The following is a 26,477-nucleotide window of genomic DNA, read 5'->3' on the forward strand; positions in this document are numbered from 1 at the left end:
TAAGAGGACTCGCCTAACTTAGAAGGTATCTGTGGGTCTAAGTAGTGTTTTTCCCTCACTTCCAGCTGGTTCAGTTGGGAGGCCAGTGTTGTCCATCAAGCTCTGGTTGAGCCCTTGTTGCACTCAGAGCACTGGGAATAGGAGTAAAGTTGGAGGCAAAGCTTGGAAAAATCCCTCCTGGGTTCCCTGGTTCATGCTGGATGCCACCTGTGTCCGCCATGTCACCTAAGCTAGAGTCTTGGCCCTCATATCATCCCAGACTCTGCTCTCCCCATTCTTATCTATTCCACCAACTCTGGTGATTTTTACAGGCAATAACCAATAACTCTATTATCATGACTAACTCTAATCTGTCTCTTTGTTGGGCTGTGGTGCCCTCAAAGCCACCGTCTCCGGGTCTAAAACTGCAATTTGACCTCATGAGTGCCTGATTTGAAATCCACTGGCAGCTCCCCTCATCTGCAAGAAGCAGCCCAACCTTCTCACAAGAACTACATGGCCCGCCTTGCTCTGATCCCTACTTCTCTCTCTGACCTTAACTCCCTCTAACCACCCCCCCACCACTGCCCACCACTTACCTGCTAGTACTACCAGACACCTTTTTTTAAACAAATGATTCCATTAAAAAAAAATTGAAGTATAGTCAGTTATAATGTGTCAATTTCTGGTGTACAGCACAATGTCCTAGTCATGCATATATATATACATATATTCATTTTCATATTCTTTTTCATTAAATGTTGTTACAAGATATTGAATATAGTTCCCTGTGCTATACACCATCTTTTGATAACCTTGAATGTAGTATTCCTTGCATATGCTGTTCCTTCTGTCTGGAAGGTATCTCCCACTTCCTCCTCCTCTCAGTTTCCTAAGATACTCCTATTCATTCTTCCAAACCCTGCTCAGCTGTCCCCTCCTCTCAGAGAACTCCCTTGGCTGAACACCTAAACCATTTATCTCCCTGGTCTATTCTCTTCCTGTGCCTCATACAAACTTGCAATGCAGCAAGGTACCCTGGTGCTTTATAATGATCCCAGCTGCCCACTTACCAGCTGTGTGACCTGAGGTGTGTTACTTAACCTCTCTGTTCACTTACCTCATCTAGCTCATGTGAGGAGTGAATGAGTTAACAAACATTCTGATGTTCCTAAAACAGTGCCTGGCAAAGAGGAGGAGCTCAATAAGCATTGGGTATTGTTTAAATGATTGATTTGTACAATGCTTGCTTCTGTACTTGCCTGTAAGCTCCCTGAGGGCAGGGAATCATCTGGCCTCAGTGCCCAGGCATTAACAGGTGATTTGTTAATGCTCTCTGACTTGAGCCCTTTGTAGTCCCTTTGCAAAGAGAAGCTCTCAGAAGAAAAACAGCAATGCAAGCTTAAATGATGAGGAAAGCCACCTGTCGTGGTGAGGGGGACTGGGCATTAGAGAGCATAGCAGTTGAGGACATGTGACCCAACCAGGTTCATTTGCCCAAGGCCCAGCAAGTCAAACACTGAGCCACCTAGGTTTGTGGCAGAGAAAAGGTTCATTCCAAAGGCAGCCAAGTGAAGAGACAGGAGAACAAATCTCAAATCTGCCCTCCCGAAGGCTAGGGGCTTGGGGTATTTCTGGGATAAAGAAGCAGGGTGGTCTGAGACATGGGGAGAGGTGATTGGAGGAAAAGGAAAGGTGAGGTGACCAGTGCTCCGCCCAGGCATATCGAGTCACTTGCTTCTTCACTGGACACATGTGCAAGCTTCAGAGGAGTTGGTATGAAATATAGGGGAATTTGGGGATGTGACGTCAAAAGGTCACCTATCGGACAAGTGAGTCTAGTTTGTGCAGGCTCTAATCAGCCAGGTTCAGTCTGTCCGGTTTCAGCAACTTTTGTCATGTTAGCGTCAGAGGGATTTTTAATAAGTCCTTCCCTTATCTGCTGTTCTGTAAGAACAACTCAAGAATTTCTGTTAGTCACCAGTTTCTATTATGGGGTTTTAACCCAATGGGGCAGTTTCAGTCCCTCCCTATTTCTCTCTCTCTTTCTTTTTTTTTTTTTTTGTTATTGAAGTATAATTGGTTTACAATGTTGTGTTGATTTCTGGTGTACAGCATAGTGATTCAGTTACACATATATATTATATATATACATATATATAATATATATTCCTTTTCATATTCTTTTCCATCTTTTGATTGAATTCTTCAATCTTGAAGGAAGAGAGCTACTTCCTGCTGATAAGGGGCATGCCTAAGGAGGACTTGAGGAATGAAATTGTTTTGCATTTGATTGCAACCATGGGACCAAGGCTTTGGGTCTGGACCTTTATGCTGAATGATCATCATATGGGTTGAAGTTTTGGGCTTAAGGATATGCAACAAAGAGCAAGCTCAAAGTTTGAATGAGAAGGAATATAAATCATAGCAAGCACAAAACAATGACCCTTAGTTTAAGTAATCCCTCAAATATAGACCTGATTCCTGATGGGATCCATGAAAAGATATTTCCTAAGAGATCGAATCCAGGTTCTTGTGTTGACACTTGTTGGCATCAAGCTGTCTACTTTTATCCCAGTAGGTTTTAACTTCCGATGTGATATTAACATATACGTAACAGAAGCTATTGGCCACTACACATATGCCCCTTTCTATGCTGCACACCTCAGCGTCTCAGCGTTTGGCTTGCTGCACGTTGGGCAAAAGAACCTGGTTCGGTAACAGGCGGACAGAACTGAGCTCCAAGTTTGCCACTTACTGGTTGCTGAACCTCTCTGTGCCTCAGCTTCCTCATCAGTGAAATAGAAAAACAAATACCCTCATCTCTTAGAGTTGTTGTAAGAGATTTCAATAATGTCAATAAAACAGAAAAGTGGATGTCTCAGCACCTCATAAATTCTCCTTAATCTAGAGGTGAAGGTACTTAAATTCTTTTAAGAGCAGAGAGAGGAGGCAACCAGGGTAGACACAGACCCCTCACTCACACACACATCTGGGCTTCACCGCAGCACGGTGGGCTGGACAGGGAGGCCCTAAAGGTTAGGGCTGGAGACAAGGGACTGAAGTTGGCCTGGGTGGAAGGGGGAGCCTTGGGCAGGAGGGACGGGCAGATGCAGAAAAGTACTGTGTGTTTGGAGGACAGTGAGCTGGCCAGCTGGGCTGGGGCCAAGAGCTCCCGCCAGTAGGAGCTATTGTGAGCATAAATGGAAGAGGAGTCGGGGGAGGCTGCAGCAGACGCTGAATCTAATAATAATAAATATTAATACTAGTAATAAAAGTGAACACTTATGGACTATTACCACGGGTCACACAATGTTCGAAATCTTCATGTGAACAAACTCATTTAATTATCTGGACGCCTCTCAGAGATATATGTACTATTTTTATCCTCAAATCACCCTGAGGGACCTGAGCCCTAGAGAGATCAGGGGACTTGACCTGGCCATGCTGCTGGTACATGGCAGAGCTCTGACCCTTGGCTACCCCAGCCTTGACACCTCCTGCCTTTGGCTCATCTGTTTCCTGCCCAAGTGATGGCACAAAGGCCAAAGCAGCTCCTGAGACAGTGTGATGTGTGAGTAGGAACAGGGAGTTGTCCGTGGATTCCAGTCCCAACTCCACCACCGCCCTCACTGTGCGACCTTGCATATATGTCCTCACTTTTATGCCTCAGTTTCCTCATCTGTAAAATGGGAACAAAAAGCCCTCCCTTCCGGGATTGTTACATAGCTCAAATACTGGTACATACGCTGTGCGTGGGAGCCAGCCCATGAGGACAGTGAAATAACCAGTGACTATCTCCAGCCCCTACTCAGCCCTCCCAACTCTGCAGGGCCTGGAGGGACGTGGCCCCTAGCTTGTAGTCAGAATGAGAGGTCTAGGAGTAAGGGGACTTTGGAGGATAAGACAGGAAAATGAAGTGCCCTTCTGCGCAGGGGCACTCTGGACCTGGGTCCTCACCGGCCGAGAAGCAGCTGAGAATCATGAGCTGGGGCAGCGGGCAGGCCCCGAGGCAGGGCTGTACGCACAGCCAGCTCTTTGGGTCCTAGGAGTGCGCCTGCCCGATGCGTTCTTTGTTGGGCTATCCTCTTCCAGGCCTGTGCCAGCTCCTCTCCCTTGGCCCCCACTGCCACCCCCACCCAAGCCAAGCTGAGAACAGCTGCAACTGGGCCAGACTTGGCCTGCATGGCTCATGGGCCTTCCGCAATCCCTGCTGCCCACGGTGGGGCCCTCAGGCCTGCTGACGTCCAGCTGGCATGGAGCAAAGGCTGCCCTGGACATCCATCTTCCCCTGCCTCTCTGTGCCCTCCTTCAAAGGGCAAGAGGAGGGCCATGACATTTGGGGACGCATCCCGTGTAGCAGGCAAGTGCGGAGGACTTTATATGCCTTCACCCATCAGATCCTCTCTCATCCCTCTTGTGGCCACAGCCCCTGATGGATTTCCCTGCCTCACCCACCCCTCTCCCTGCCACGCCCCACCCGCCAACAATCTGTTCTCAACATAGCAGCCAGGCTGAGCCCTTTGGAATGTGTGTCAGATCGTGTCATTCCTGCTCAAAACCCATCAGTGACTGTCTCTCTGATTCAGAGGAAAAACTAACTAGCAGTGTGACTTTCAACAAGTCATGTCATTTTTCTGCTTCATTTCTGCCCATCGAAAATGCAGACACCTGCCTCATAAGATGATAATAAGTTAACAGAGATAACTGCTTGGAATAAGGCATGGCTTGGGGTAAATGCTAAATGATTATTAGCTGTATCATTATTGTTTTTACAGTGGCCCACAGGGCCTTACACAATCTGCTTTCTACCTGGCTCCCTTTGCTGCAGACTCTCAGTTTCTTCCAGAGCCAGGCATACTTCCCACCCCAGGGCCTTTGCACCTGTGGCTTCTCTGCCTGAAACACTTCTCTGCAAATATTACCTTCAGGTTCTTCCTGATCACTCTGTTTAATATGGAACCCTCCCCTACCCACCCCTTACCCTATCACTTACCCTACTTTATTTTCCTCCATAGCATTTATCAATGTCTGGTACATGGCATCTCATCTATTTACTGTCTGCCTCCCCACCACATGCACTCAGAGTGTAAGCTCTATGGGGACAGGGATTTGTGTCTCTCTTGTCCACAGCTCTATCCTCAACACCCAGACATTGCCTGGCATAGGATAGGAGGTCCGTATTATTTGGTGGATCAATGAATGAAACTTCCTAGCAGCCCCAAGAGACAGATATTTGCACCCTCATTTTATAGAGGGGCTTTGAAGGAAAGTCTCAGCAGGCTGGGAGCTTGCCTCAGACTGTGGTTTGAGGGATGAGGACTGACTTCAGAGCCCCATTCTCCCCCTGCTCAAGTGACTAGTGATTGTCAGCCCTTCACCCACACCAAGTCCCTGGCACAGTGCTTTGCTCTGAGTGCGAAGGGGCCTCTGGAAGTGTCAGAAAGGCAAGAAGGTATTTTTTTTAATTTTGTTTTTTATTGAAGTGTAGTTGATTTACAATGTTAGTTTCAAATGTACAGCAAAGCAACTTAGTTATACATACACATACATATATTTTTTTTCAGATTCTTTCCCATTATATGTTATTACAAAAGAAGAAGGTATTTGTCTGAGTCAGCTCAGGCTTCCATGACACAATACTACAGACTGGGTAAACAGTCTTTTAAACTGTTCTGCTAACTACAGAAATTTATTTCCTCACTGCTCTGGAAGATGGAAGTCTGAGATCAGGGTGCCCGCATAGGCAGGGTCTGGTCAGGACCCTCTTCCTGGCTTGCAGACGGCTGCCTTCTCACTGTGTTCTCAAGTGACAGAGTGAGAGAGAGCAAATGCTTCCTCTTCTCAGAAGGCCCCAGTTCCATCTGATTCTGGCCCCACCTATTGACCTCATTTAACCTTAATTATGGCCTAAAGACCCTTTCTCCAGATACAGTCACACTGGGGTTTTGGGCTTCAGCATGTGAATCTGGGGGACACACTTCAGTCCATAGTGGTATTTCAGAAGCCACTGAAAGGGGAGGAGAAGGGTCCCCAGGAGGCGGTCCTGTGCTGCCTGCCTCACGTTTTCCTGTGGGTGATGCATATGCGGACCGTGGGAATGCAGCGCTCAGCCCTGTCCTGGGTCTGACGTGAATCAGCAGAGTGATGAGCACAATCTCATTTTATCCTCACAACAACCAGATGAGGTAGGTGTTATCACCCCATTCTACAGATGAATAAATTGAGGCTCAGAGAAGCGTACTTACTTGCCCAAAGCCCCCCACCTGGGAAATGGCAGGTCTGTTCGATGCCAAAGCCTGTGTTCTTAACTACTTTGTGAAGTTCCCTTGAAACTGTCAGAGGACGTCTCCCTCGGCCCACAGGACTGAGGGGCCACGGCCTGCCCTCTAGGAGCCGGGCATCCCCTCGGGGCAAGATGAGCGCGTGGGGTGTGGAAGTGGCGCAAAGTACCAGGTGCAGGAGGAGCTCAGATGGCAGTGTGGGCTGGGCTGCTCACCAGGGGTGAGAGGTTCAGTCAGATGAAGAGAGAGGGTGGGCATTCCTGGGAGAACTGCAGTCTCCTTCGCAGGAGGACGTGGTGTGGTGGGAGGCCGTGAGCTCAGTGCCTGGAGCAGAGAGGATCAAGGGCAGACATGGTAGGAAAGCTGAGGTGGGGGGAGGCAGGGACAGGGGTTGGAGGGCCCGGAATGTGCCCTCTGCACATTCTGCAGAAGGTGGTATTCATGTGCTTTTCCTCCGCTGGGGGCAGAGGGCCTGGGGAAGAGTTGGCATCAACTGGATGTCACTTCTGAGGTCCGTAGCCTTCTTTGGTATCTGGCTGGGCCAAGAGGGCCAGTGCAAATAAAGAGCAAGGTTGGCATGAGGTGCACAGCAAAGGACAGAGCTGAGCTGAGCTTTCCTAGGGGAGGCGAGATGGCAGCTGTGAGCAGTCCCAGCGACCCTCCCACTGCAGCTGTGACCTCAGGAAAGATCACACGGCTGGTGGCACCTTCCCAGATTCACTGACTCCGCCTTACCCGGCAGCAACTTTTGGAGCCCCTCACAAGAGGGTGCGTCTCACCACGGTGTGCTGGTGAATGTTCAACAACTGGCTCTCTTGGGGGCAGAGTGGGGTGCGACACTGTTTTGTAGCATTCAGTGATTTTCATGATGCAAATACTCCCCTGTGACTAATATCAGCTACCAATACTATGTCACTGATCGCAGAACCAGAGGCAAGAGTCACTCTGTTATTGGCTACTGGGAGCCCATATGAGCTGGCCCCTGCACACCATTGCTTCCACCTCCCCCAAGACCCATGGCTCCAACAGCAGCATTAACAGGGCACCTGAGAGGAAGGAGCCAGCCACTCTGGGTGTCCCAGAGCCTTGGGGCTCTGAGGTCCAATTGGATCTTCCCCTGGAGGGCACCTGATGTCTTATCCCAGTTAGCCCTTCAAGAGTCCCCAGGGTGGGTCCAAGTGCTCCACATGTGAGCATCAAAGTCAGAAAGCACCAAGGTCCCAGAAATCCTAAGTTAGAGCTAAGTCCCAGAAGGAGGCCATGGAGCAGCTGAGACCAAAGGGAATGCAGGTGTCATGTGTAGCTGCAGGCCTGGTCTCGCCAGCCCGGTACCCACACTTCATTTGACTGCCAGTCTTCAGGACCTCTTGCCAAAAGACCCATCTTGGAATCTTGTGTTTTCTTGTCCTCCTCTGCCCCTCCTGGGGTAGACCCTAAGGGACTGAGGTCATGGCTCACAGGGTTGGTGGTACCCGAGGGGGACCACAGACACCCCCAATGCCAAGAGTGATAGCTTGGGGGGATGGAGGAGCCAGTTGTGGAAGACCAGAGTCCACCACAGACCTCCCACTTCCGCTGCTGGTACGAGGATTGGGCAGCCTTGTGGTGGGCGGCTGGCCAGCTGAGGCCTTTGCCCAGATGTGGAATGTGAGTTGATGAGGATCAGTCTGAGCTGGTGTCCCTCTGCGCTCCCCGTGTGGGTGTGGGCCCCCCAAGGACACTCTTGTTGTCCCAAGGAACCTCACCCCTTCTCTCCTGGTTGCCCCTCCTTCCCCATCACCTGCTATAGGTTTTTCATCATCAAAGAGAGCTTTCTTCTCTACTACTCTGAGAGCGAAAAAAAGAGCTTTGAAACCAATAAATACTTCAATATACATCCTAAGGTGAGGGGGCCTCTCCCAAGGACCACAGAGGGGGAGGGCCCAGGGGGGACCACGGGGACTGGTATCCTCTGAGGGTAGGGTACAACCTGTTGTCTTGCTGTGGTCTAACAGAGAGTCTGGAAAACAAATCCTTTTGGGGGCACAAGCCGCCCTGTCCCCTTCCTGGGCTAGGTTCCTACCCTCCTGTGCCCCTTCTGGGAGAGTTCTGGTCTGGCTTCCAGCCTACAGCCAGACCTTGGTAAGACCTGGCTGTGGCTGAGGGCTCCCAGAGGCTTTGAGTGACCTGGCCTGGACGGGGTGGGGGCCGCCTGTCCTGGTTCTTTCTCAGGGTGTCATCCCTCTGGGAGGCTGCCTGGTGGAGGCCAAAGAAGAGCCCAGCATGCCCTACGCCATGAAAATCTCCCACCAGGATTTCCATGTGAGTAAGGCTCTCCGCTAAGCCTGCTCTCAACAGGGACAGAGCAGTTCCTCTCAGATCTCCCGTCTCCCTGGGGACAACCCCTCCAGTGGGCTGGCCTGGGAGGGGTGTCAGTGACTTGGGGATGTGGGGTGGGCGAGCAGAGCAGGGCCTGCAGAGTGGCCTCCATCATCCTCAGGGTGGCCTCCTCTCAGGTACACCCGTGGCTCCTCTTCCTGGCAGGGGAACGTCTTACTGGCTGCCGAGTCCGAGTTTGAGCAGACCCAGTGGCTGGAGATGCTGCAGGAGTCTGGGAAGGTGTAAGTGCACATGGGCAGGATGGGGTCCAGAAGGGGAAAGGTATGGGCTGGGCTGACCCTGATCTCCCTGCCTCTCTGCTGGGTTCCCAGTGGGCACTGAGGTCCCTGGGAGAGGGCAGGGTGGGGAGGGCAGGGTGGTGGGAGTTGGTTAGGGTAGGAAGAGGAGACGGACCAGGTTTAAAGCATCTGTGGGGGGTTCTTCTATGTGAGATTTGCTTGTCCAGAATCACAGGTGGCAGATGTGGACATCGTTTGTCTACAACTCTCAGGAGCAAATCCAGCATCACTCGGAGGATTTGGCTGCCTCCCGACACCCATCTCATCTCCCCAGGCCCATAATTAATCCTAGCACAGACCAGAGCTGGTTCTTGTAGATCAGAGTCCAGATCACAGAAACCTCTAGCCCAGCACAGTCCATTTGCACACAAACCCCTGTCCCAGCACCTGCCTATTCATGCTGGGTTGTGCTTTTAGTTCTAAAAATAATGCTGATTGCGTGCCCCCTACCAGGCCTTGTGCCAGGTGATGGGCATTCAGTGGTGGAGAAAGCGGCACAGGAAGCAATCTCTTCCCTGCTCTGAAAGTGCTGTCGGCCCAGCCCATGGTGTCCCACTTTGCAGACTGGGCCAGCCTCTGGGGCTGTAACTGATCCACGCTGGTGACGTGCCCAGAGCCACGGGTGCCAGAGTGAAAGCAAGCTGTGATTCTGGAGGAAAGGATGGCGAGTACATACCATGCATGCTTTTCCTCCTCCATCCTTCTGTTTTAACGATTTTGTGTTTCTTCCTCCTCTCTCCTGTCCCATCTGCCCTCCCTCCCCAGGACTTGGAAGAATGCCCAGCTGGGAGAAGCCATGATCAAAAGCCTGGAGGCCCAGGGGCTGCAGTTGGCCAAGGAGAAGCAGGAGTATTTAGGTTGGCTGACGAATGGGCTAGAAACCACCTCCCTGATGGTAGCATTTCAGGGCGGGTGGCTGTAGCCAGGGGCTTGGTGCAGGACTGAGGGAGCGTGTCTTGGGTGGGGCTTAGCAGGCTACGAGGAGCCAGAGACCTGCTCAGAGTCTGGAGAGCTTTCTGGAGTGATACATGTCCCTTGGGCCAGCATGACAGGAGGCAGGAGAGCTCGGTGGTTAGGAGCTGGGCTCTGGACCCAGCTCTGTCGTTTATCTATCAGCTGTGTGTGTCTTTAGGCAGCTCACCCTAAGTTTCCGTTTCCTCATCCTTAAAATGGAGACAAAACAGGTCCCTAGCTTTTAGAGATGGTGTGGGGATCGGGTTAAACGAGAAAATGCCCATAAGCACTTGTGTCAGGCACACAGTAAGCACCCCACAAATGGAGCTGATGTTATCCTGCCATGGGCCCCCAGGTCCTGGACTTGGCCCCAGTTCTCACCCCCAGTCCACTGTAGATCTGATCACAAGGTTCTAGGCTCCTGTGTCCTGACTCACTGGTGGGCATGCTCTGTCTGACAAAGAAGAAGGTGAATCTAGGGGGCTGGTCCTTTGCCTGGGACCCTCTCCTCTGCTGCCTTCTTAGACACGTGAGGCCCCAGCGCTGGGTCCCCTCTGCCTCTTCCAGACACGCTTTGTCTCCAGGACCTGCCCTGTCCCACTAGCCAGACACTAGAACAGAGGTCAACATCACCCCAGGGGGCACAGAGACCCACTTGAGCTTCCAAAGATGAGCTGTCATTGTCTTGTGAATGCGCAAAGCAAGGACAGTGATGGGAAAGGAGGGTAGCAGCTCAGGACAGCACAGAGCTTCCATCCCCAGGAGCTGGCCCCACGCTCTGGTTGGCCTGGGAGAGGTGGTGCCAAACCCCTCCTTGGGAGGGGCTGGGGAAAGACGGAGGTGATCGCAGCGCCAACTCCTTGAGACTGGACCTGGAGTGAGCTTTTCATGAGTCTGTGTGCTTGCTTTGGCAGACAAACTGATGGAGGAGACCGAAGAGCTCTGCCTTCAGAGGGAGCAGAGAGAGGTAGGGGCAAATGGAGGCTGCTCAGAATTGCTGCCGCTCCCCACTGCCTCCCGCTCTGTGGGCCCTTTCACAGCCAAGGTGTACTGGCTGGTGTTCCTGGCCTTAGGGAAGGATGTAGGGGACATGGGCACCAGAGAGCTTGCTGAGAAATCAGACGGCAGAGCGGGGAGGCCAAGGAGATGTCAGTGATTGGGACTTGCTGTAGCTTCTTGGCAAGAAGTGTATCTCTCCTTGCCAATCCCCAGAGAGGAAAGTAAAAAGCTTAGGTGGTCACCTTCTAGAGAACAAGCCATTCAAAAATTTTATAAGCTGTGTCAGGAGGTAATGAACTGCTTGTCACTGGTGATATTCACAGGAGGATGTGGTGGCCTCTCTCATTCATAGAGGGGCTTCTGGCACCATAAAGGTGATTGGATTGGGTATCAGATTTCCCTCCATCCTGTAAATGTCAGCATACTAGTTCTAAGTAGTCTAAGCATTGGCTGGAGGCAGCCTGTTGCATAAAGATCCTTGCCTCATTTGGGAATGGGGAGCGGCTGAAGTCCACTTCATTTGGGATCTCCAGGCAGCACTGGGCCTAGCCTGTTCTGAGAAGTCATTACCACCCCTGAAGGACAGGGTAGGGTAGTGGTTAGTGGCACTGGCTTGGAGCCAGGCCACTTGTGTTTGTTTGTATTGTGTTTGTATCACCACTTCTGGCTGTGTGACCTTGGGCAAGTTACCTAACCTCTCTGAACATTAATAGTCACATGATAAATGGGGATAATGATAGAACCCCTCTTATCAGGGATGTGAGGATTAGATGAGATGTTACATATAAAGTGCTAGGCACGTAGTACATGCTTAATGAACATTTGTGTTTTTTTTTTTTAATATTATGATCATTAATGATTAGCCCATCCTGCACTTGAACTGCCTGAACCCAAGGCTACAGAGAGGCATGCCTGGGGGCATCTGCAGAGGGAGGGCCTGATTTGGTTCACTTCTCTTTGCCTGGTTCCTTTTCCTTGTCTCTCCCAGGCAAGTCCAGGGCTGGGCCCGTCAGCCTGGGTTCAGTGTCTCCCTCTCTGACTTGACTCCTGCAGCCTCCTCACCCTTCCCAACCACCCCTCACTGGACTCGGAAACAGGCCCTACAGTCAAGAAGCATCATGTCCCTGTAGCACCGCGAACACTCCCAGGGCCTGGCACAGCACCTGGCCCAGGATGGGTGCTTGATAAATGTTGTGGAATGACTCAATGAATGAATATTTTGGATTCTTATTGTTTTACATTACATCTTGGTTTTAATCCTGTCGGACAATCTACCCTCATTTTTCTTCTCCCAAAATTTTATCAGGTATTCTTGCCCATTTATTCTCCCAGCTGAAGGTCATTATCATTTTGTCAATTATCAAACAAACAAACAAACAAACAAAAAACCCAAGACGAAATACCCCAAACCAAAACAAACAAAAGAGAAAAAAAAGGAAAATCTATTGAGGATCTGTATTAGGATTGCATGGATTTGAGGATTGGCCTGTGACAGCACTGAGCCTTCCTCCCCTCAGTGGTGTGCAAGCCTCCAGGTCTCTGGGTCTCCAGGCTCTGGTCTGTCCTTCTGGCATTAGAGTTTTGGCATTTTCTTCATATAGTTCTGTACATTTTGAGAAGTGAGACTTCTGGTGGATTGTCGGCAACTTAAAGACAGGTAATTTAGGAAGCCAGGGGATGACACATAGTGACAGATACAGCCACTGGCAGGTAGAGACAGACTTATCCATCAGAGAGGCTAAATCTGGGGCAGCAGTCAGCCCGAGGAAAATTTAGACACTCTATCTAGGTCTTTAGCCAGGAAATGAGGCCAGTGGAGACCCAGTGCTCACAGGCCTCGCTTAAAGCCCTAGCACGCTGAAGGAGGGAGGCCAGCCAGCTGTGAACTTCCTGGTGTTTTGGTACAGTATGTGAGTGAGACTCACCTGGGCCCAGGTGGTATCGCAGTGAAGGCTGCTCTGGGCCGGCAGGAGGAAGAGGACTGTGCTCAGGTTCACATTCCTATGTCAGCTGCATACTCTAGACCGGGAATGGAGCTCATTGAGTCATTCTGCCAAGGTTACTCCTTCCTTAACTTAATCATCCATACTATGGGTCTGCCTGTCTCCTGCACCTCTCCCATCTCCACTCCAGATCAGAGGTGGTCTGGGAGTACCTTGCTTGGGCCACATAGAAAGACATTTGGTACAACAGCCCAGTGATAAGATGAAGATTTTCTGGTCTCTAAGAAGCAGTCTGGTCTAAAGGGAGACTCAGGGTCTGGTACCAGGAAGCCCAGATTAGAGTCTCAACTCTATCACTGACTATGTGACCTTGGGCAAATTCGCCTCTGTGATGCTCCAAAAAGAGTGATGGCTGTGCCTGGCTAGCTCCCAGGCTGCTGTGAGGCTGAGTGAAATAATGAAATAGAATGCAGGGAGCGCTTTGTGGACCAGCAAGGCCCATGCAGATGTGCGCTGTGTGCTGGTGCAGCCCTGACATCCTCCACGTGGCAGAAAGGGCCTGGAGGAGGGCAGCCTGGCTACCTATATATATTTTAAACGTAATAGGGTCATATCAGATATTCACTTTTATGGCCTTTTTCAGGATAGTTTCATTTTGCTTTCATTCATACTGTGCCTTTAGCAATTTTCCATGTCAGTCAACATTCTTTGAAAACATCAGTTTTAATGACCAAGTACTGATTCATCATATGTGATGAGCATTAACCTTCTATTTTTGGACATCTAGGCTGTTTTCACTACTATAAATTATGCCACAGTGAACATTTTTATATATAAATCTTGGTCTGCTTTTCTAAGTATTTCCTTAGGTTAGATTCCTATAGGTGGAATTACTAACTCGAATGGCAAGAAATTTTAAGATTCCTGATTCATATTGCCAAACTGCTTTCAAAAAATTTGTAGTGGGTGGGGTATGGCTTAGTGGTGGAGTATGTGCTAAGCATGTGTGAGGTCCTGGGTTTAATCCCTGGTACCTCCACTAAAATTAAAATAAAAACAGTTTTTTAAAAATGTACCTATTGCCACTGCCACCAGCAGTATATGGGGATTTCCTTGGGGATTTAATCGTTTACTTTCTCCCATTTTCAATTACAAAAGGATATCCCAGTGTAATAGTAAGTAAAGGGAAACGTTTACAAGTTGGAGTGTTGCAGAAAGGGGCTCTCCAGGCTAAGAGGCTAATGTTGTGGGATGGTCCTCCAGCCACGTCCTGTGTGGTCTCTTCTGAAGCAGCAGAAGCCAGGTGCCTGTAAGAGCCAAATGCCCTTGTGATTTTTCAGGTCTAAGCCCAGGGATGCTTACAGCCTATAATTTCCCCAGTCCCCCAGGCAGCCCTGGAGGCAGAGGCCTCCAAAGGGAGGAGATAAGTCAGGTTTATCGTCATTCGGCATACCATGTGTCAGCTACTGAGAATGTATTAAAGTAGAGGTTTTCAAACTCTTTGAAGCTCTGAACTCTTTTTTCATGAAAAAGGGGGAGGTCTACAAGAATAAAATTTTAGTTATATTTATATTATGTCCATACTTGGCTATATCTACTGCCATAACACACAACCCCGAAGTATTAGTGGTTTCGAACGGCAAAGGTCTGCTTCTGACTGCGCTACCTTGGTCAGCCTGGGGCTCTGCTCCACGTCTCCCCTCAGGGATCTGGACAGATGGAGCCTCCACTGTTGACAGCAGCACTGGCTGCCATGACATAGAAGGGCACGGAGCTTGTCTGCCCTGCCTCTTCTATCTGCCTGGAAGTGACACACTTCTGCTCATATCCATTGGCCTTGGTCAGTCCCATGGACCTACCCAGCTTTTGCAGGTACACTGTGGCCATGCAGTGTGATCAGGAGGGGCATCAGAATACCAGGGAGTGGCCCTAGTGATAACTGTTAGTGAACCACACCAGGAGTGTCAATCGTGATTAGAAAGGAAAGAAATAGCAAATTTTTGAGTGAGAAGCTTAGGCATAGAAGGCATAGGGCTTGGAATCAGACTCTTCCCTTTCCTTCAGGTTTTATTCCTTCTCTGATTCTCCCCCAGGCCAATGGCTACTTCTCCCTGCAGGCAGCCCCACTCCCTAGTGGGGTTTCCATTATCCTTGAGAACAAAGCCCCTGCATGGAAAAGGAGGGTGTAATTTGGAACTAGAGGATGAGAGGGAAAGCGGATCTAGAAATAACATCCTCCCATGGTGTAAAATGTGGAGGAACAAAATAGTTGTCACAAAATGCTTCTAGCCACCCTTCACTTGAAGTGTCCCCCCCAATACCATCTGCCATGGAACCCCAGGAAAATAGGGCACCTGGGGGGCTCCTGCTTGTTGAGAAAACACTTGTTGGCATTCCTGAAGGGACTGGTGTGGCCCGTCTGAGCCAGCCTGTCCTGGGCTTTCTGGCTCTCCTGTTACCTTGGGGCTGAGTACAGGGGAAGCTGCAGTCACTTGTACGCATTATCTCCCAGATGCCCTGAGAAAAAAGTCTTTATTCTCTGACTTTTGGCTTGGGAATGGCTTTTCTTTGACACTTCTCACCAGTGCCACTCCAGGGATCTTCAATGGCGATACACACTCACACTTTTCCCTTGGCGACTTGGAGGCCAGCCAACATGCGTTAGGGTGTGAATGACTGGAGTTGCCGAGTGGCAGAGAAGACATCTAGAATTATCATCACATCCAGTCACAGGAAATATTGTTGGGATCGTTTCCAAACCCTGCCCTCAGCATGCTGAGTGTGTTTTAACTGAGCCCAGCTTATCACCAATTTCAGTTTTGTTGAGACTCTGTGTCACTGAGTGGGGCCAGAGCTCCTCGGGGCTTAATTCCAAGTCTGATCTAGACTGTGCTGAATCCCAGAGGATCCCCTGGTTTAGAGTGGGGTTCCTGACCTCAGGGCCCTTTGCTGCCCGTGACTCTTCTTTCTCTCTAATTCTCTTCAGGAACTTGAGCGCCTGAACCAAGTGCTGGAGGCTGAGAAGCAGCAATTTGAGGAGGTGGTACAGGAGCTGAGGATGGAGCAGGAGCAGATCAAGAGGTGATGGTGGTGCCCTGGGAGGGAGCAAGAGGGAGGTGCACCCAGGCTAGGGTGTGTCGGACCCGTGTTTCCGGTCAGGCTGGAGAGGCCTCCCTCCAGGAGGTCCTCATTACTTGATGACTTTGGCTCTATCTTCCCAATGCTGCAGGCCTTGAGGTGTGCCCAGAAAAAGCTGTGATCCCACATCAATGGACCGGTGCTGCCCCCTGGAGCGTGAGGCATGGGCAGGTGCACTCAGGCATCCCCCCAAGCAACAAGCCCCTCCTGCCTCTGTCAAACCTTCCTTCCCTGGGGCGGAGAGGACAGGCTGGTCTGGAAGTGCTGTTAGCCAAGACCCCCAACATCTCCTGTCTTTCCTGCACAGTCTTTTCACATTCTGGCTAATGATGCCTGTCTCTTGGGATCTTTAGTCTGTGTGGGTTTGCAAACCCAGTTGCACATTATAATCATCTGAGAGGATCAGAATCTCCTGAAGGTAGGGCCCAGAAATCTGTATTTTAAAAAGTATTCTATCCCAGGTAAAAAAAAGAGAAGAAGAAAAAAAGTTCTCCAGGTCATTCTGATACAGTCTGTGCATGAATCTGAGACCACAGCTCTGGGGATTGCTGGTGGTGCTGGCTGTTGTCACCACCATTATCGTCGTCATCACTATTGGTTATCAGCAATAGCCCAGAAAAAATTTTTCTTTTACCAACTTTGTAAAAGAAAGTCATTTGTATTTGGGGGAGAGAGGAGCTCAGAGGATCTCACCAAGTGATAGCCAAGCACTTGCTCACTTCCAGAATTGTGCCAGACACTGGAATAGAAGGCAAGTCCTCTCCGCTAAGGATCTGGTTGGGAAAACCCGACTCACACCCAGGAAACGTCACCATGATCATACACAACCAGGAGCTCAGAGGCATAGGACACACTCCCCGTGTTACAGGAATTAAGATATATGTGTGATCCTTGGGGACTTCAGCAGAGGTTAGATTGAGCTGGGTCTTGAAGGGCGGGTAGGACTTGGAAAATTGGGCAGGAGAAGGGAAAGGCATCCAGGTAAGAGGAGGGGAAACCTGGAGTAAAGGCCTGGGGCGGGGGCCAGGCTTGTTATAAAAAAAAGTAAGGAGTTTGTCACCCCAGAGAAGGGCCACAGCCACGTCTCATATTAGAGTGAGCAGGGGTTCCAGCAAGGGCTGTCCAGGGAAGACAGAGGGTGAGGTCTTTGTGTCTCCAGTGCTCCTCTCCGCCCTTGCGGTGGCCCTGGATTGATTCCGACTGACAGATTCACATGCCCTTGGAGCAAGTGACTTCTGCCCCACTTGGCTGGCATCTTCCTTCTTTCAGCCCTGGGCCCCTATAGCTGCTGGCAGGACCCCAGCCGTGCAGAGGGGCTGGCCTTCCAAAGAGCCCGCTAAGCTGTATAGAGAGGTAAAGCGGAAGCCACAAAGGGGCCTGGGAGGGGTGGACACTACCAGACCCAGCCCTCTGTCCCCGCAGGGAGCTAGAACTGACTGCAAGATGCCTCAAGGGGGTGGAGCAAGAGAAAAAGGAGCTGAGGCACTTCACGGAGTCCTTACAGCAGACGCTGGAGGTGAGGGGCCACTGGTGGGCTGGTTGCCTGGAGGCAGGCTGGTTGGTTGGGACACACAGTAACAGTTTATCCAACAGTGTTTCCCCAGAGGGTTATCTGCAAGGGAAACAGGGCACGAAGGGGCGCTGATCTAAAGGGTCTCTTCCCCATGGACCATCGGGAACTCCAGCCAACCCATGAGGCCCAAAGCAGGACCCAGAAAGGCAAATTCAAGTTTGCCCTTGCTATGACCGTGGCCTTAGGAAATCCACCTTCTTCAGTGCTTGTATTTTTATACCAGATGGAAGATTGATTCGGGTGGGTGGCGGGGTGACCCACCATTTCCTTCTTGTGGCTCATTCACTTAGGGTGAAATTGAACATGAGGGGAAATCAACAGTAGGTCACCTCCATCTGAGACCACAGAGACTGTGAGGGAGGAGGAGGTGGTGTGTGTCAAGGACAAAGAGCACACTTTGGCCCCAGCCCCCACCACCCACTCTCCCTCCGCTGCCCTCCACACCCCGTACAGTGACACCCCAACCCCCATTTCAAACCACTAAGCACACGTGCCCCGAGGAAGCCATGCCCTTTTATCCTGCAAATCTTTGCCCACACTGTTTCTTCTATCCAGAAAGTGCGCTCACTTCTCTTCCTGGAGAACGCTTTCATCCTTCAAAGACTCAGCTCAAATATCACCTTAGACAAGCTTCCCTGACTCTTCTAAGGAGGGTTTGCTCTGAGTGCTGCATTCCTGCAGCATTTTGTCCATCTGTTATGCACTTGACACGTGAGGCCGTGTTTTCCAAATGGTGAACTTCACTAGATTGTGTCTTAAGTTCTCTCCAAGCCCAGCACCGTGAGTGAGCCTGGCACATCGTGGGGGATCCATGATGGTCACTGAATTCATGAATTGCCTTGCAAGCTGCAAGGTTTCTATCCTCCCTTGACTGACTGGGGTTGGTTTGTGGTGCCTTTATTTGTTTATCTTTCCCTGGTTCACATCATGGGAGGTGGCTCTCACAGGTAGTCCCAACTCCAGAATTTCTGAGTAGTGAAAGATCCCAGTCTGATAAGTGGGGAGAATGTCTAAAAATGCTCTTGGGGTGGTTCCTGTTGGGTGTTTTTCACATGAGCCCAACACACTCCCTCACTCATCCCTGGAGGAACAAGAACCCCAGAAGCTCATGATGCCCTTGGGTACCATTGTAGTAGATGCCACCTCCACTGGAAGCCACACTGGGCTCATCCTCCTCCCTTGATGGAGGAGTAGGCTTGCCTTGGTGTGAAGAAGGAGATCTTGGTTGGCCTTTTACCTCAAGGGAAGAGTGGAGACATTTCAGATGTTCCCAGAGGACTGAGAAGAGGAAGGCATCACTTCCTGGAATTGAAAGGCAGGTGAAGGTAGCCATGGCAGAGAACCTGACTTAGGCTCTCTCTCTTCCTCACCTCCCTCCACAACAGGAACTCTCTATAGAGAAGAAGAAAACCCTGGAAATGCTGGAGGAGAATGAGAACCAGCTGCAGACACTGGCCAATCAGAGTGAGCAGCCCCCTCCCAGCGGGGGTCTCCATAGCAACCTGAGGCAGATTGAGGAGAAGATGCAGCAGCTCCTGAAGGAGAAGCTCCTGGCGGAGAAGCGGTGAGGGAGTCCATGGGGATAGCTCTCCTTGAGCTGGGCACCTGGGCTCTTGGGTTCTAGGTTGGCCTTGGTCAGATAGGTCACTCACTTCCTTTTGCCTCAGACTCAGTTTCCCCACCAGGCAAATGGGAAGCAATCCTTCAGTATCCTAAGCTGACTTGATGATTGTCTCTTGCAACAATGTGACCCATAAAGACAGTCATTAGGCCCGTCTAGCAGCGCTTTGTGGCAGGCTGGGCAGGTCCTCTCTGCCCCTTTTGACAGATGAGGCAACTGAGTCTTGGAGTGATTGGAGGACTTTCCTGAGCTCACAGAACTAGCGAGACCTGAACCCACTGACCACCTGGGGTACGCCACCTAGGGGACAGGACCCAGCTGGTTCTGGGGTTCGCCAGATAGGGTCTCAGGGTTTCTCCAGCCACGTTCCTACAAGGGGCCACTGTCCCCCTGGAAGCGCCTTTGGCGAGCGGTCTCTGAGTGAGCCCCTCTCCCGCAGGATGAAGGAGAATGAGGAGCGCTCGCGAGCCCTGGAGGAGGAGCGGGAGTTCTACTCCAGCCAGTCCCAGGCGCTGCAGAACTCGCTGCAGGAGTTGACGGCAGAGAAGCAGCAGGCTGAGCAGGAGCTCAAGGTGCTGGCCTAGGAGCACTTGGTACTCTGGGCCATCCCGCACCTGCAGACTTACTTCCCTTATATCCGTGCACTCACTGGGCAGCTACCTAAATTGTCCCTGCCCTTCTGCCCAGCCAGGTGCAGGCCATGCCGCCACAAAGGGAAACCCTGAGCCTGCCCTTTGGGCCAGCCCTGTAGACACTCGCAGAGTGCAGGGGCCAATTCCAGGCCATCGGGTGGAGGGTATAAGACACGAAGCAGGATGTGGTAACGTCCATCCACGTCTGGAGGCGAGAAAGCCCACTTGAACCAGGAGAGATCAGGGAAGACTTCCGGGGGGTGGCAGCTGCTCCCTAGAGCCCAGTTCCCTCTCCTGGCCTCTCCCCGCAGGCTGAGGTGAAGGTCCGCATGGACTTGGAGAGGCGTCTGCGGGAGGCTGAGGGGGCCTTGCGGAGCCTGGAACAAGGGCTCAACTCCAAGGTGCGGAACAAGGAGAAGGAGGAGAGGATGCGGGCTGACGTGAGCCACCTGAAGCGTAAGCCTTGCCCTCGGTGCCCTGCCCAGCCCTAGAGCTCTGCCCAGCTGTGTCCAGGCCCTGGAGAGCCCCAAACCTGGCCTGATGTGCACCAGCTGTTCCCTAGCTGTTGATAGAGTTTCTTCTCCAGACTCCTGCCTACAGGCCTTTCCTTGGCGTGGCTTCCTTTGGTTGCTGGACCTGGGGTGGGGGGAAATCCTGCCATTCTGCTCCCTTCAGCTGGTGGCTCTGGTCTCCCAAGGGAGAGGGTCAATGTATTTTCCTCTCAACCCCAACTGGATCCTGGGGAAGGTATGGGAGGGGGCAGGAGGGAAGAATACAGTGGAGCTATGGCTGCAGGGTTCTTCGAAGAATGCATTCGGAATGCCGAACTGGAGGCCAAGATGCCAGTCATCATGAAGAACTCGGTGTACATCCACAAGGCGGCCACTCGCCGCATCAAGAGCTGCCGCTTCCACCGGCGCCGGTCCAGCACCTCCTGGAATGACGGTGAGTGTGGCTGTCTGCAGCCCTGGAGGGTGGGATGGTCATGGGCTGTCAGTGACTAGGCAGGAACAGGGCAGGGCAGGGAGAAGGAGGGGCTGGCCCAGCCTTGGGCTTCTCCCAGTGTCCTCCCTCCATGGGAGCCCTTGATGGGCTATAGGACGGGGAGCCAGGGAGATGGGCTGGGGTTGGGGACAGGGCTGTGCCTCAGTGGAGGAAGAGCTGTTCATGGCTGGCCCGTGGGACCACTGTCTCCCCAGTGAAGCCATCCCAGTCCTTCATGACCTCCCAGCTGGAAGCCAACAACATGGAGGAGCTGAAGGAGGTGGCCAAGCGGCTCAGCCGGGACCAGCGCTTCCGCGAATCCATCTACCACATCATGGCAACCCAGTCCGGAGCCCCCTCTGTGCTTCCCCGGGGAGGGAAGTGATGGGCGCTCTTCCCCTGCCCCCTAAGTTTCTGCTCTTTGGGGCAGGAAGGGGCTTCAGGGGGAGGCCTGACTCCACCTGGCTCCTCTTTGCCAGAGCTCCACCTAGGGGCCAGCCTCAACCGCAAAGGTCGGGGTGCCACCCACCTACCCTCTCCCCAGACCCTGCCCTTGGGTCTAGGCCAGGCCCCTGCAGGCCCAAGCTGGGGGCTGCCTGGTTGTCATGATAAAGTGAGGAAGGGGCCTGGTTGTACATACAGGCCTCTTTGGTTGGGGAGTGGGGTGGGCATGGCCCACTGTACCTCTCTGTGACTCTGCCACCCTCCCCACCTTGACATTTGCTTTCCCAGGGCTTCCGAACCCTTTCTTTGCTTCTGAGACCCGTAGGCTTCCCTCAATGAAGGCTCCTCACTTTGACATCACTGTGAGGTGGGGAGGAGAGGGACCTGGCACAGTATCTCCTGGGCTCATGCATACCACACACACCTTTCCTGAGGTTGGGCTCTGGCTGTGGGACACTCACTCATTCCCCTCCTCAGCTGAGCTCACCCACCTGCAGCCTCAGCACCCTTCAGGGGAGATGTGACCCCTGGCACCCCTCCTGTATATGTACCGAGGGCCCTGGGTGAGAGCTCCAGCCAGCAGTGAGGCTGAGGTCTCCCCCAGAGGACAGGTAGCAAGTCAGAGTGGAAGAAAGTGGCTGGCTCCTGCATCATCTCCTTCTGGTCGAGCAGGGAGGCAGCTCCCTCTGGCTCCAGTGGCCTTGCTGGTCTAGGGGATCACAGATGGTACCCTCTCAGCTGCCCCAACTTTGATCACCTTGCCGCCTCCTCTCCCTGCAGGGGCTTTACCCAGTGAAACAATGACCACAAATGCTGGAAGATGGGGGGCTTGGGCCTGTGATAAGGCCAGTAGCCATTCCTTGGTCCAGAGTCATCAGGGGTAAAGCTGAAACATCTATCTGCAGCTTTGGTGGGAGACACTGCCCTCCAAGGGGCTGAGGGCTGTGTCCCTCACCCGTGGACAGACTGTCTGCCCTGCTCTTTTCCCTCCGAAACTGTCCGAGTCTGTTGGTCTTTCCAGAAAAGGGGCCTCCCTGGGGTCAGGGTGCTCAGGGACCCTGGTGGTACTAAAGATACTGATCTGCTGCTGCTTAGAAAACAGCGCCCGGTCTGAAAGGTGGACAGATGGCTGCGGGGCAGGGTCCTGCAGCCTGTTCTGTGGGAAAAGGAGTGTCGCTGACTCAGAACATGCACGTGTCTACCGCTAGGCCGGCCAAGGCCAGACAGGCTGCCCTGCTCCGCGCTCAGGGCTGCCTGGCGAAGTGAACCTCAGCGGTCCCTTCTCCATGGTGGGCGGACTTGGATGGCTTCAGCCAGTCTCTTCAGAGCCTGGGTGGGAACAAGGCTGGAGGCGCTTCAGAACCAGTTCTTCTGAAAGGGGATGTGTCTAAATGTAAAAGCTTTAAATGTATAGAACCCTGCATAAACCTGGAACTCATGTATCTAACATGTATGTAGGATGGACTTTGAAATGAGGACAATTTATAAGCCAAGATTACAATTTTATTTTTTGTTTTTAAAGAATCAGATTAATAATGGTTTGCTCTTGGAGAAAGATCTTCTGGAAATTTTCAAATGTTTTTCCCCCTGGGCAAGCTGTTCACCAGAGAGGAAAGTGCTTCTCCACGCACATTCACCAAACTCTAGTTCCTATCCCCCTAGGTCACCCTGTACTTTCCATGCCTCGGCAAGTCTGGGTTATTTTCAACCAACTGATCAATCCATAAGTATTTATTTGTTAAAAACTTACTACTGTACCTAGCACTGTAAATAGGAAAAGAGCGACATCTCTATGTGAAAATATGTGGAGGTGGAAATTGCTCACTGGAAATATACTGATGTGATTTTTTTTTTTAAAACAAAGCAAAGCCCTATTCTTGGCTAATTAAAAGTGTTTTCCTGCAGTATCGTTTGCACTGTGGTCCTGGCTGGAGAGATGTTGCCCCCTGCAGGCTGAATGTGGAATTATGGAATTGCGGGCTTGCGCTCCTTCGCACACACATTTTCCTAGGTAGGAGGCTGTACTCCCCTCTGCTGCACCTCCTGGGAGTGGTTTCTTAATAATTAACTGAAAATCTGTGTTCCCGCCCTGAGGTCCTGGCTATCGCCATGTAACAAAGACTATCAGCAGGATTTTCTTCTGATTTGAGCACGGACCAAAGGGACAGAGCTGACTGCACAGTGGGAATAGCCTCAGGCAGACAAAGGGTACCTAGTTTGATGGCTCTCTAGTTTCAGTATCCCTACTGGAAATTGACAGTTTTACCTGCTCTGTTGAGGAGAGATGTATACTTTTATTTTGTAATCATGTAAGGGAGAGTGGGAAATGGTGATGCCTGGATTCTCCCCCTATTTTGTTTTCTCACTGGGGTTGGATGCTCTATCATCACAACCCTTTTTGTGCTGTTTTCCAGCGTAACTGTTAATGGCTCCCCCTTTTGCTATCACAAGTGTCCCAGTATGGATGATAATTCCATGGTCATTCTGGTTTTAATGCTTTCCCTCAGTGACATGTTAATGGGTGAGGCAAGAGATCTGTAAAACACTTGGATTCCCAGCCCCTGGGAAGGATCCCCTGCCTGTACTCGTCTCTGAAAGGATGTAACTCTTGCCCCCTACCCATCCTATTCCTTCCAGCTCCTTGTGACCTGTGCAGCCTGTGGGTGCTTGGGTGCCTTCTGCCTGAAATTTGGAGCCCATAATGAATGATGATGGTGAAACAAACTTGCTCAAGCCCAGGCTGTGTCAGATTTGGTCTAATTGGAAGACAGTTACTAAACCCACCAAACAAAGGAGCCCTTGGTAAAGGCCAACAGTCCCTGGGACCCTTGTGCTTCTGTGATAAGCCAGGCTGAAGCTGCTCAGACTCCCAGGATGCTTCAGGGGCTCCCCAAAGTCAGGAACCCTGTGACTTTGACTAATCTTGCCCCACCCCTGGCAGCAGAGGTGAAGAGATGTCCTTTGCAAAGCTCTGAGAGAGAGTACAGTGGTGTCTTTTTCTTCTTGCCACTTAGAAACAGAGATCCACTCCCAGACATCCAAAGCAACTGGGAGAAACTGGTTATTCAAATGTCCACGTGGGTGTGGATGAGTGCAACGTAATGCCCCAGGCTTGGTTCTCCTGACTCTTTGCATGTCCCATCTCCCCTTCCCTTCCCTACACTTGGGCTTCCACTCATCTCTACCAACTCCTCTGACCCAGAAATGAGCTTCCTTCCCCATCCTGTTGGGTTAAAGGTATTCAGGGGAAGTTCAGGAAGCATTCCAAGCCCAGAAATCTTGGGAGTGGGGGATCTTAATAAACTCAGTCCCCTTGTGGGGAATTCTACCTGCAACTGTCACCAAATGTTTCAATGCAGTCCAGTATTTTGTGCATTCTTTGGCTTTGCCCCTGGGTGAGACTTGACGATCAGACAGGGAAGTTGAGATGAGTCAGGGATGCTCAAAGGTCCAGGCTGGACCACAGGTTCTGCAGCCACTGTTCAGGCAGATGCAGAGCCAGCTCAGTGTGTTTGGGGCTCATGCTCTCTGCCTTGCTTGCCTTGGAGGATCTGACACCTGGCTCTGGGCTGAGAGTGCTGCTGTGAACACACTCGATTTGCCTTGTTTCCTGGCAAAAACTGACTGATGGGCCTTGGAGTGACATTGATCACAGGGAGAACCTTTCCTCTTGCAGAGCAGTGACCCGATCACAAGGTGCCCAGGGGAGGAACTTGACCTATACTCTACCTGCTGCTACCCAAGGGAGTGGGGGTGAGGTAGGGGTGGGAGGAGTTGTTGCCTTACTGCTTACTGGCTCTGGAGCTTTTGATAAATCACTATTTAAAATGCTTTTTATATTTATATGTTTTTATTAGATAGGAGGTAAATCTCTTAAATCTCACTGAGCTTCCCAGAGCACTTGTATCTCTGAAGTTCTATGATCTGGGAACTTGCAGCCCTGAAGTCAATGGAGACATGGCTGCTATAGACATCGCTGACTGAGAAGGTGCAGTTCTCAGGGAGGATGTTCCAGCTTGGGTTGGACTTGGTGCCATGCTGTTGTCAGGAGGGATGAGAAGAGGAAATTTTAGTGTTGAGATGAGAACAGGAAGGATAACTGATTTATTGCCCAAGGAAAAGGCCACTGCAACTAATTGCAGTCACCTGGAAGGCTGTCCTGGGAAAGGGAAGAGGTTGGTTCTCATGTTCATGCTGGTGTCTGAGACCAGCTGTCAGCATCACTTCTTCCCATCTTCATTCAACAAATATTCACTGTGATTTTAAAAAGAAAAACTGATGGACATCTTATTTTTCTGACAAATTGCTGGCCAGTGGTGAGGGTCCTGCCCATCTTAAAGAGAAGAGAGTCATAGATGAGGGGAAGTTGGGTCCCTATGCATCACCTTTTCCGGGTTGCATCTCGTGGTGACCTTGTGTTAAGGAATGCTTTGGTGGTCACTTTCTCCTTCTTTCCAGCAGATGGCAGCATGCTCTGAGCTGGGCCAGCAAATTCAGTGGGAAACTGAACCAAGGCTCTCAGAGAAAGGGGAGGGCTTTGTGAAACCACCAAGGTGCTGCGTTATTGGTGGGATTCTCCCAGCTGTTCTCCCCTTTATGATATGAAACAAAAGTCTCTGCATCAACCATCATTTATCGAGTCTATGGGGTACTGTGCGTGCCATCTTTCCTTGATTTACAGAAAAATGAAACCCACAGATGTTAAGGGACTTGCCCGAGGTCACAGAACTTGTAAACGGAGTTTCAGGTATTTGAGTTCATGGCCAGTGTTCTTTCTAGCATATGTAAATATTAATATGTAACATTAGTATGTAAAATATTATGTGTAAATATGTAAATGATTATATGTAAATGATTTTTAGAGAGCGTCTTCCCTCCGTTCTTTCCTTCAACAAATACATTGGGCTCCTCTATGTTCTAGGCCCCAACAGTCTCCAATTCAGATCTTTTCTATTATGGGTTCTTAAGGGTTTGACTCAGCTGCTTGGTAACTGACAGCCTCCTGGAACTCTTCTCTTCTGAAGTCTGACTGGCCCAGTGCAGCAGGCCCTGAGGGTCAGAGCTTCTCATCCTAAGGATTTGCGGTTACCAGGCCTTTTCTTGTTGCCTCCAACCACTTTCATGCTGGCAGTCTCTTGGCCTTCACCTTCCTTTGTCCTTCCTCACTCCCCAGCCCAGTGTCCTCTGAAACAGAAGTGTCCTCTCAGCAAGAAGGCAGCCAATGGGAAGGCCCTGGCCTGGGAATCTAGAGGCAGGAAAGTCAGTGATC

The 26,477-nt window shown here is 51.1% G+C and overlaps 1 protein-coding gene across 2 annotated transcripts in view; it reads left to right on the forward strand.

Moving 5' to 3' along the window:
- The window catches only part of PLEKHD1 (pleckstrin homology and coiled-coil domain containing D1), a 30,024-nt gene extending 6,963 nt beyond the window's left edge, over positions 1 to 23,061 (forward strand). Inside the window, exons 1-13 of one of the 2 annotated variants that reach the window (XM_072963298.1) lie at positions 5,874 to 7,031; positions 8,053 to 8,146; positions 8,475 to 8,564; positions 8,787 to 8,863; positions 9,686 to 9,777; positions 10,789 to 10,841; positions 15,803 to 15,897; positions 17,377 to 17,470; positions 18,913 to 19,091; positions 19,588 to 19,720; positions 20,092 to 20,236; positions 20,576 to 20,725; positions 20,980 to 23,061. In XM_072963298.1, the coding sequence (XP_072819399.1) occupies positions 8,526 to 8,564; positions 8,787 to 8,863; positions 9,686 to 9,777; positions 10,789 to 10,841; positions 15,803 to 15,897; positions 17,377 to 17,470; positions 18,913 to 19,091; positions 19,588 to 19,720; positions 20,092 to 20,236; positions 20,576 to 20,725; positions 20,980 to 21,149 (1,227 nt within the window). In that variant the 5' untranslated portion in view covers positions 5,874 to 7,031; positions 8,053 to 8,146; positions 8,475 to 8,525 and the 3' untranslated portion in view covers positions 21,150 to 23,061. Of the gene's footprint in view, positions 1 to 5,873; positions 7,032 to 8,052; positions 8,147 to 8,474; positions 8,565 to 8,786; positions 8,864 to 9,685; positions 9,778 to 10,788; positions 10,842 to 15,802; positions 15,898 to 17,376; positions 17,471 to 18,912; positions 19,092 to 19,587; positions 19,721 to 20,091; positions 20,237 to 20,575; positions 20,726 to 20,979 lie in introns of those variants that run through there. The other variant, XM_072963297.1, reaches the window with a different exon arrangement.
- Positions 23,062 to 26,477: the final 3,416 nt, after the last annotated feature.

This window comes from Vicugna pacos, chromosome 6 (genome assembly GCF_048564905.1).
Source record: "Vicugna pacos chromosome 6, VicPac4, whole genome shotgun sequence".
Classification (NCBI taxonomy): domain Eukaryota; kingdom Metazoa; phylum Chordata; class Mammalia; order Artiodactyla; family Camelidae; genus Vicugna; species Vicugna pacos.